The sequence below is a fragment of the Nestor notabilis genome, unplaced genomic scaffold (assembly GCF_000696875.1).
Source record: "Nestor notabilis isolate BGI_N333 unplaced genomic scaffold, ASM69687v1 scaffold16462, whole genome shotgun sequence".
Lineage (NCBI taxonomy): Eukaryota > Metazoa > Chordata > Aves > Psittaciformes > Psittacidae > Nestor > Nestor notabilis.
Genome location: NW_009918860.1, coordinates 2,226 through 11,510, shown reverse-complemented (window position 1 = coordinate 11,510; position 9,285 = coordinate 2,226). Strand labels below are relative to the sequence as shown.

Here is a 9,285-nt window from a genome sequence, read left to right as displayed (position 1 = left end):
CCCCCCCGCAGGTACAGCTGCTTGTGCCCCCCTTCCCCAGCACAGAGATGCCAAGCTGGTCACCAAGACCATCACTACCTAGCAGCGGGGAGCAGAGAACCATGCCTCGAGGACAGCGGGGAGAGGCTGGTTTCACGAGGAGGAGCAAAGTGTGCTGCAACTCTGCCTGACAGTGCAGGCAATTCTCACATGTTCCTTAAGCCAGGAGGAGAGCTCAGACCAGGAAGGAGCGCTCTAGGTAGGCTTTACTCCAAAGGTGAGCCCACTCTGATCACTGAGGACATCCACGCGCTGGGACACGGCACAGACAGGCTGTAGAAAGATGTCCTTTAGGTACAGGCAGATCCTCAAGGCTGCTCCCCAGCATCATCAGGGTCAGTGCACAGAGCGAGAGGCAGCCCTCAGAGAGCACCAGCAACTGCAGCCTTGAGAGGTTCCCTGCAGGCACCCAAGACACAGCTTCATGCTGTGCATTTAAGGATGTCCAGGAGCTTTCCCAACCCGTCCTGACGTCAGGCCCTGGGAACAACCGCTTCCCCTCAGCCTTCTAGGTTAAGACTCAAAGTGTCTTACAGAGCAGGAGTCAGTCATTTATTGTTAGAAGCCATCATTCCATGCAGCAGGAAGTCCTACAGTCATTCAGCTAACAGTACATGAAGTCATAGCACCTGATAGACAGCTTTTAGCAGGCATAAGCCTAACTTCACCCCGGTCCTCTCCCAGGGGTGCAGCCACTCTGATTCCATGGAAGAGCCAGGCAGGAACCCCTGGACAAGGGACCAAGAGTGCTCAAGAAAGAGTGAAGCCCGAGGGTTCCTTCACTAAGAACAGAGGTTATCTTTCTAAACCCAAAGTAAATCTGAAGTAAATGAGAGGATTAATTCAAGGGCCCCGTTAAATAGCAACAAGCGCATAAAGGTGTGCGAGTCTGCCAGCCACGAATGGGAGGATTCCACTGTGGTGCACAGCAGTGGTGGTGGCAGGGAGCACGTTTAATGGGATTAGTGGCCCCCTCCTCAGTCACACAGATCATGCAGCGTTAACTTGAGCTCGTGTGAGAGCAGGCGGTTTCTCTCGAGCTGGCTGTACAGGCGCTCTGCAGCAGCGACGGGACCAGGGGAAACAAGAGAGAGAAAGAGAGAGAAAGGGCAGGTTAGTGGAGGACCAAGCTGAGCACATCCAACACGCTGTGTCCATAACATCTAGGCTATGACACAGATGAAGCCAGGAGGACAAGGGTTTATCTTCCTAACGTGCGTTCCAGCTCAGGAAGATCACAGAGGAAACCCAAGCGTGGGCAGAAATGGGCTTGTGAAGGCAAAGGAAGGAAGAGAACATCAGAACCTGCGGGCTGGGCTGGACTCAGCTCAGGAGAGAGCCTCAGGGTGTGCTTTAAGCATGTGGAGCGCTGCAGGAAGAAGTAGTCCTACCACAGGTGAACCAGAAGCACCTTCCAGAGCGTGCCACGCCACACAGCACGGGGTTGGTGGGGTTTTAACGGGGACACCAGAAGAACAGAATGGCAGCACCTCATACCTGAACCTGGAGGACGCTCCTCCAAGGACATACCTTTGGGCCTCACTTAGCAGCTCACCACATCTAGACAAGGCCTGAAGGCAGAGTCTGCTTCGGGGACAGGACAGAGGAAGTTCTGGAGCACAGGCTCCTGTTCCAGGTCTGTCCCAGAACAGTGAGTGGGGTACAACCGCATCCGAGAGCCTTCACCTCCCAGCCAGGCCCTGTCCTCGCAGCCCCACAGGGCTGCAGCAGCCAGGCTCAGCCCCAGGGCTGGCACCAAGCACACGTGCTCCTCAACAGCTCCAGGGCAAGCAAGAACCAGCCTGATCCTCTCCCAGGACAGGTCACCTCTTAGGGCTGGATGGCGAACGGACCTGTCCTTGCAGCCCGTCACAACCAGCCACTGCATCTCTCTCTGCCCATGCACAGGAGCAGGGTCCTCCCGGCCTGACAAATCCAATTCCTGCTTTAGGGGAATTCCAGGCAGTGAAAAACCCTTATTGCATCAAACATGCAAGTGTGCCAGCCTTTGGAATGGTCAGATCCAGCCTGGCAGAGCTCCTCCTCACAACCTGCAGCAATCCACATAGCCTCTGCCTGACGAGCGAGCACAGAACACAGCAACTCTTGTGTTCTCAAATCCTTGGCCTTCTTCTCAAATCCTTGTACTACAAGTGCTTAGAAACCCCAGGCAGCCTCTGCAGGGGCTCGACACCATTCCTCATTGCCTTCAACGTAGGAGTAGCTTGCTCTTGAACAAGACCTGGCTGCGTAAAGTCAAGCTGTTCACACGGAGCAGCCACAGGACGTGCCCATTCCCAGTGTCTCCCCCAGCCACACACGGGGGGGGAAGCCTACCTTCACCCAACTCCCGCCAGCACCCACTCCAGCTGCACCTCACACAGAGGGTACTAATGCTGCTTGTCCCTTCTCTAAAGCCACCAAGCAAAGGCCAGAGAAGCCAACAACTTATGTCCCACCACAATCGAACCAGAAGTTGTGGCATGTGGCATGGGTACATCCCAGCCTGGCCTGTACCAAAGCCTGCCTTGCACATCAGCTGCTGCTGCTGCTGCTAGGGGCTCACTCTGGCCTCCCTGCTGGCTCTGAGCTGAGCACCCCGACGCCAGCCTCCAGCCCCAGAGTGGCAGAGGATGGGAGTCAAGTGTGATCACAAGTACCTCCCAGGGCAGAGGTAGCACCCACCCACCCGTGCACCACCCAGCGTGGAGTACCAAGCAGGGCAACGGTCCTGCCACAGCCCAGCCTTCAACAACATCGCTTACGACACCCCTGTGCAACGGCAGAGCCACCAGCTCCACACAGGGCAAGTCATAAACCCACCACTCCCAGGGCCTCCCCATGAGGAAAGAGTCCGTTGCACAATGGTGAAACGGTGCCACCTTCCTCCTGGGAAAAGCTGACAACCCCAACAACAAGAGCTGACAGTTGGAAGCCTCCCCACACCCTGACACTTGTCACACAGGATCTAGACCCTCTAATCCAGCTGCAGATTTGGTCACTTGCTTTGTGCTCACAGGGCACAGAATTCTTGCCCATACCAAATGAGAGCCAGAGCTTTCCAAGCTGTAACCCTGTGAAAGTCCCCCCCAGGCCCAGCAGAGACCAGACAGCCCTGACCCAGGACAAAGAGTGAGAACAGGCTGGGGCAGCTCAGCATGTCTGGGCTACCCTCGCTGTTAGTGCCGTATGTGTGCAGAAGAGAGTGGCACAAACCTGAGGAAACCATGGGAGATGTCCCATTTCATCAGGACTCTGCTCACGAAGGGCTCTTCGGGCTCTGGGGCAGATGAACCAAGCCAGAAAGGAGAAAATATGTGACAGCCACCCAAGAGGCAGCACAAACAGTCACGAGAGGCTGAGCAGTGTTTATGAACCAGAGCAGCAGTGGTGATGCACATCAGCGCTCAGTGGGAAGCTCCACACTCCCAGCAGGATCCCAGCACCCTGCACGGAGAGGACTTGGCAAAGCACAGGTTCCCTGCCTCCATTCCTGAAGCAAGGTTCGCTGTCCCCTCTGGCAGCATCTCACACCCAACCAGTCCTGTCCAACTGGAAACCAGCCACAGCTCACTCATTTATTAGCTCGCACACCCAGCCAGGGACTTGGTGACTGTGAGGATGGTGACTTCCCACTGCAAGCCAGCACTTGGGAATGCCAGTGAACACTATGGAACAGGCAGCTGTGAGCAATGTCTTCAGCCAGGCTGAAGCAGGAACAGCTCAAGGAGCTCCTGCTACAAGCCCCAGCCTCCCATTTGCAGGCAGGGCTGAACATCCGTGAGCCAGGAAAAGAGCCCAAGGGAAAACTCTAGCACGTGAATGAAGTGTGTGTATTCAGCCAAGGGTGATGAGGGTTACACTGGTTTGAAGGCAACACTGAAACAGTTACTCTAAAGCAGCAAGTGATCACTAGAAACCCATTTCTCCAAAGCATCAGCCCTTCTATTCCATCTATACAAGAATTGCTTTCCTTAGAAAAGGTGACATCATGCTCAAGCGAGGGGCAAGAGAAATACAAAAGGAGCCTTATGGCTCCACACAAGATATGCAGATGAGAACAACATACTCCCAGCTACAGCCAGCCATGGAAAGGGCAGCCCCTCAGAGCACAGCCGTGTCTGGCACATCGGGTCAAACAGAGGGAGCTTTGTTTAGGAGCAAGTGCAAGTGCTGTCAAGCTTCAGTGTCTTTACAGCATTCATTCGCAGGGGTGCCCTGTGGACAGTGACTGGGAAAAGGCACTGGAATTCAGAGAGAGGTGCTGAGAGCGTGAACACAGGGTGCAGATGCAGAACAAGCCACCAAGCAGAGAGGCAAATCCAAAGTGTGGAATCACAAGACTTATCTGTGTGAGACAGAAGAAGACACTCGTTTTAAGAGAGACTCACGTGTTTGTGCACAGCAAACTTTGCTTAGGGAGCTTTCAGGCACTAGTGTTAAGGGTCTTCCTCTGCAGAGCAGGTCCCTGGCCTCTCCCTGGTTAGTGTGCAGGACTGTGCAGAGCAGCAGTTAGAGCAGAACCCGCTGCACACCTCAACACAAAGCCAAGTAGCAAAGTGGCAAAACTAGACGAGTTCAGCTACTTCCACAGATCAGCTCATGATCCAGCCCATCTCAAGCCTGTTAATGGCAATTCCTAAGGAATCCACTCGAGCACTATCCATAGCCTCTTCCGGGAGGAATCCTGAGACCATGGCCCAGTGGCTCCAGCAGGCAAGCTAAGCCACATTACCTTAGGAAGCCTGCTCCAATAGGACTGGGAATTGCAAGTCGTAGAGTTCAAGTCAGAACCTTTTGAGGCCAGTAGAGCACTTAGTGTTACACATGCAGCTCACAAGGACCTGGAGAAGAGCATGCTGCAGGAAAGCCTCCCAGTGCTGGAGGCAGGGATCTGTAGAAGTAACGAAGACGCGACAGTGCCATGACTGTCCACCTCTGGAGACCAGAGCACACCAAGCCTGCTGAAGCAAGAGGCAAACACCAGCCAGCTCATATTTACATGGAAGTCATGTCATTCAAGGCGTGGTCCAGCTCCTCACTAATTGCTTTGTACTTCAGTTTCTGGGCATAGAGCTCATCTAGAAGATGTCGAGGAGGAGAACAAAAGGGAAACAATGAGGGAAGGCAGAGGAGTTCTTCCAACAGCCTGAGGCAGGAAAAGCAGCATGGGATTCATGAACTGGAGAAACTGAAGTTAGATGTGGAGCCATCCCAGCTCCAGATTAGTTCCTGACAATGAACGGGTGGGTTTGAACAGCCTGAGGACAGCATGACCAGCAAGTGCCTTCCAGGATTACATCCAGCTCCAAGGGGAGCAGAGCCAAGACCTCAAACCACAACAGCTTGTGAGAACAGTTAAGCTAAGTCAGCAAACCCCACTGACAGGGGGAGCAGCAGGGAAGGGCAGCTCCATCCACTTAGGGAGAAGCTTGCTCCACCCAAGGAAGGCACAGATCAATGGAGGGGCTTTGTTCTCCCCTTTAGCCTTCAGTACAAAACCAGGCTTGGGAGCAATCAGTCACCTCGTAGGCCTGGGCATCAGAGGGAATTCCCACTCTGTAGGACACAGCCAGGCAGGGTGAGCCAAACAGACAGGCCACACGGGTGTTCTCCATCAGGTAAGATGGATGCGTGGAGCAGACAGGCCTTCAGAGGAGGAGGTGGTCCTGAGACTCGTGTCCATGCACTCCTTGAGCACAAGAGCTGGTGCAGCCTTGCCCCAGCTCTGCCTGCCCAGGCTCCAGTCCAGCTGGGAATGTTGTCAACAGCTTCCCAAGGCCCAGAGAACTCTAGGCAGTTGTCATAAACGAAGTCACTCCAGCAGCAAGGCTGGAGGCCAGAGCCAGCTCTCAGCCAGTGTCTTTCCAGGGGAAGCATACAGGGATTTGGAGGAGGTTTTGCAGTTCCAAGTAAAAGCCTGCCCTGGCTGGGCTTGCTCTTGGCTGTGGTTCTGGAATAGCTCAGCTGACACCATTGCTATTTCTAGCTACAAACCCTTCCTGAGTGACTCCAGATAGTAGGATGTGGGTTTCCATCCCCAAGACCTGGCACAAAAAGCCCAAAGGCACGTTGCTGTGGTCAATGAGGGAGGCCTGGAGGAGTTTTGGTTTACCAGCACCACCACTCCAGCCACAGCTACCCACAGAAGAATCTGGCCACAGCCCCACATTTAAGGGAGGCAGTTGGAACCTTCTCCTTCCATGGCTTAGGGCAAGGTAGGATTCTGTGGTGCCTGGCCTCAGGAGGGCTTCTGAAGCCCTGTGAAAGCGGAACAGGAGAAGGAAGGGAAGCCATCCTTGGCACAGGCTGACCACACTGCAGGGACGGGGCTTGTGGTGATTTCATCTTGAACCAGGACAGACACTGGGGAGTCTGAGACTTGAGGGGTGCTGTTTCCAGACTGACTATTGCGGCTGACCTGCAGCACGACAGCCACCTGCGTGAGATCCTGCACACAGGTATGGTATTATAAGAGATTCCTGGGGAGTTCAGGTGTTTCCTTCCTTAAATTGGGTGAAGCTGGAGCAGAGGAAGCCAGTTACGCTCCTGAGGACATCACAACCGAGGCACCCCAGCCGTGCTGTCTGTCCCTATCAGTCAGACACAGCAAGGTGTCTGCATGGAGAGCTGGAGACCTGCCACAGCGCAGCCAGGGAACTCTCACAGCAGATACACAGGGCACGGCTCGAGCCCAGAGGCACCAAGCCTCACCTTGGAGCACAACCAAACTCTGCCTCCAAGCAGTGAGGAGCAGAGCAGCGTCTCCTCTCTCCGCCTCTTTGGAAAGGAGCTTTCCTCAGCTCCCCACTCCTCAGCACATACTCTCGGGCCTCCCATCCCCAAGATGTACCTTCCAAATCATCAATGGTCTTCTCCAGCTTGGCTACAGACCGCTCAGCGAATTCAGCACGGGTCTCTGCCTGCAGGCAGAAGCAAGCCCATTAGTACAACAGCTTTGGGGCACAGCAGAGGGCTACAAGAGGCATCAGCCTGAGGACATGAAGTCTACTGCCCTCCACATCTCTCTCCTCACTTAACCAGCGGGGCCACCCTGACATGGTCACTCACCTCTTTGAGTTTATCAGTCAGGATCTTGATCTCTTCTTCATATTTATCTTCTTTTTGGGAGTACTGTGGAAAAGGAGAGGAGTCAGCAACCAGCAGCCCTCAGCAGCCCCACGACCTCCCACTCCCATAGCTACAGAGGGAGACTGAACTCCTCCATTGCAGTGCACGTGCCCAGAGAAACTTCCAAATGAGAGTTGCTCATCCCCACCCTAGTCCAAGAGAAGTAGGTCAGGACTCCCACACCATGCACAGAACGAACCTGGGCACAAACAAATTCTCATCCCAGCAGCTGATCTGAGTCTGCCCCAGGGCAGGGCAGGGCAGTCAGGCTCCCCACAGCTCCTACAGTCAACAGGAGCCCTGCACTGAAATCCGTTAGCTCTTGGGAGAGCAGGCACAGGTCTCCTTGCTTGCTTAAGGCTGCAGTTGTGTCATTTCCATCCCAGTGGGTGCTCTGTTGTCACACACCCTCTGAGCAAAAGAGAAACGTTTCTGGCCCTTGGACACCCAGCCCTACCTTCTCAGCCTGAGCCTCAAGAGACTTGAGATTGTTGGTGACATTCTTCAGCTCTTCCTCCAGCTCGGAACATTTACTGTGGGGTTTTGTAAAAAAAGGGGGGAGAAAAAGGCAAAGAGGAAGTGGGAGGGAAAGACAGGAGAAACAAGAAGTGAATCCATGTGCAGGGAAGAGCAGGAAGTTCTTAAGGAGATGGGCTGTGATCAGGCTGGATGGGAGCCTGCTTTGAGGCACTTCTGCAGAAAGCAAGTTCCCTTCCCGCCTCCAAGTTTGTATTAGAAGTCTTCTGCCAGCACATGCACAGGGCACTGAGCTGAGCAGCCGAGGTGTGAGCACAGATCTCGGCCAGACCTAGAATCTTCCAAGTAGAAACTGCGTGTTTAGTTTGCTGTAAGGAGGGAACCTGTTCTGATGGACACACAGACCTTCACCACCACTCGGACAGAAACACAGATGGGCAGAGAGGACAGAACATTCCAGGAGAAAGATGCAGTTAAGCTGAGGAAAGAAGCGTGGGTAAGAAGACCAGGAGAGTTGTGGTTTAATGGTTCCAGAAGGGAAAGGTTAGTACCTTTTCTTCAGCAACAGACAGACACCTCAAGTGCTGGTCCATCACTCGAATCTGCTCCCGCAGCTCCCGGCAACGACTGTTAGTGACGGTCACACGATGGCACAAGCCAGGTGGGGACAAGGGTCAAAAGGAGCACCAATAACACACCACCACAGAGGGGAAGGGGAAGAACACAGAGAAGTCATGGTCATGACATGCATGTCTGGGCAGGAAGCACAGAGCTACTGCTGCAAACACACTAACTTTGTTAGACAAGGCCCAGAGCACAGAAAGGACCTGACCAGCTCCTCAAGGATCAGCTAAAGCATCCGGACATGTGAAAGGTGGCCAAACACCAGTCTGCATGTGTGCTCTGAGCAGAGGCAGCCCAGCTCACTGCGCAGCAGTGCACAAGTCTGTAGTGCTTACTGCAAAGGATAAGAGGCCAAAGACCAAGCTCAGCCCCAGTTCTGCCCTTGGGCATCCCCCATGCCACTTCAGTCCCAGCCCAGGAGGCCTCTGCTGCTGCTGCAGGAGAAGTACTGTGCACTCACGTGCTCTGTTAGCAATGTGTAAGGATCTTGTGACCACACACACAAAGCAGTGCTGGTGACCCCTCAGTGGAGAAGGATTCTCTGGCCTGGCTAAGTAGGGAGTCCCTCCATGCGAAGGGGCAGGACATCTCCGCTACAAGGCAAGTCACATCATTGCAAACTCCACAACCTCAGTGGACCTAATCCTGTTGTGAGCAGGAGAGTGCTTCCAAGCCATTCTTCTGAGGATCTAAACTCACCCTGTGCTTCAGGCCTTGTGTAACAAGGTTAGGAATGCTTTGTTAGTTCCCATGCAAAGGTAGATGTGCCAGTTACATGCGAGCAGATTACTCACGACTCTGCAAGCTCAGCTCTCTCTTCGGTACGCTCCAGATCTCCTTCTATGATCACCAGCTTCCGAGCAACCTGGAACAGAGAATCCAAGTGAAGATGATTCTGTACCTGCAGGCTCTGCAGAGCACTAAAGGGAACAGCTGCAGGAGCCACTGGAGCTGCCAGAGTCTTTTGGCTAAGGGGAACACGGATGGAGCTCTCTGAAAGCCAGGCTCTCCTGC

The 9,285-nt window shown here is 54.1% G+C and overlaps 1 protein-coding gene across 4 annotated transcripts in view; it reads right to left on the bottom strand.

Moving 5' to 3' along the window:
• Window positions 1-9,285, bottom strand: part of LOC104402150 (tropomyosin alpha-3 chain) — an 11,669-nt gene that overhangs the window by 1,217 nt on the left and 1,167 nt on the right. Inside the window, exons 3-8 of one of the 4 annotated variants that reach the window (XM_010009948.1) lie at window positions 9,066-9,136; window positions 7,628-7,703; window positions 7,111-7,173; window positions 6,893-6,962; window positions 5,042-5,120; window positions 246-312 (exon numbers count right to left, since the gene is read on the bottom strand). In XM_010009948.1, coding sequence (XP_010008250.1) covers window positions 246-312; window positions 5,042-5,120; window positions 6,893-6,962; window positions 7,111-7,173; window positions 7,628-7,703; window positions 9,066-9,136 — 426 coding nt within the window. Of the gene's footprint in view, window positions 1-245; window positions 313-990; window positions 1,097-5,041; window positions 5,121-6,892; window positions 6,963-7,110; window positions 7,174-7,627; window positions 7,704-8,198; window positions 8,275-9,065; window positions 9,137-9,285 lie in introns of those variants that run through there. The other 3 variants (XM_010009945.1, XM_010009946.1, XM_010009947.1) reach the window with 3 other exon arrangements.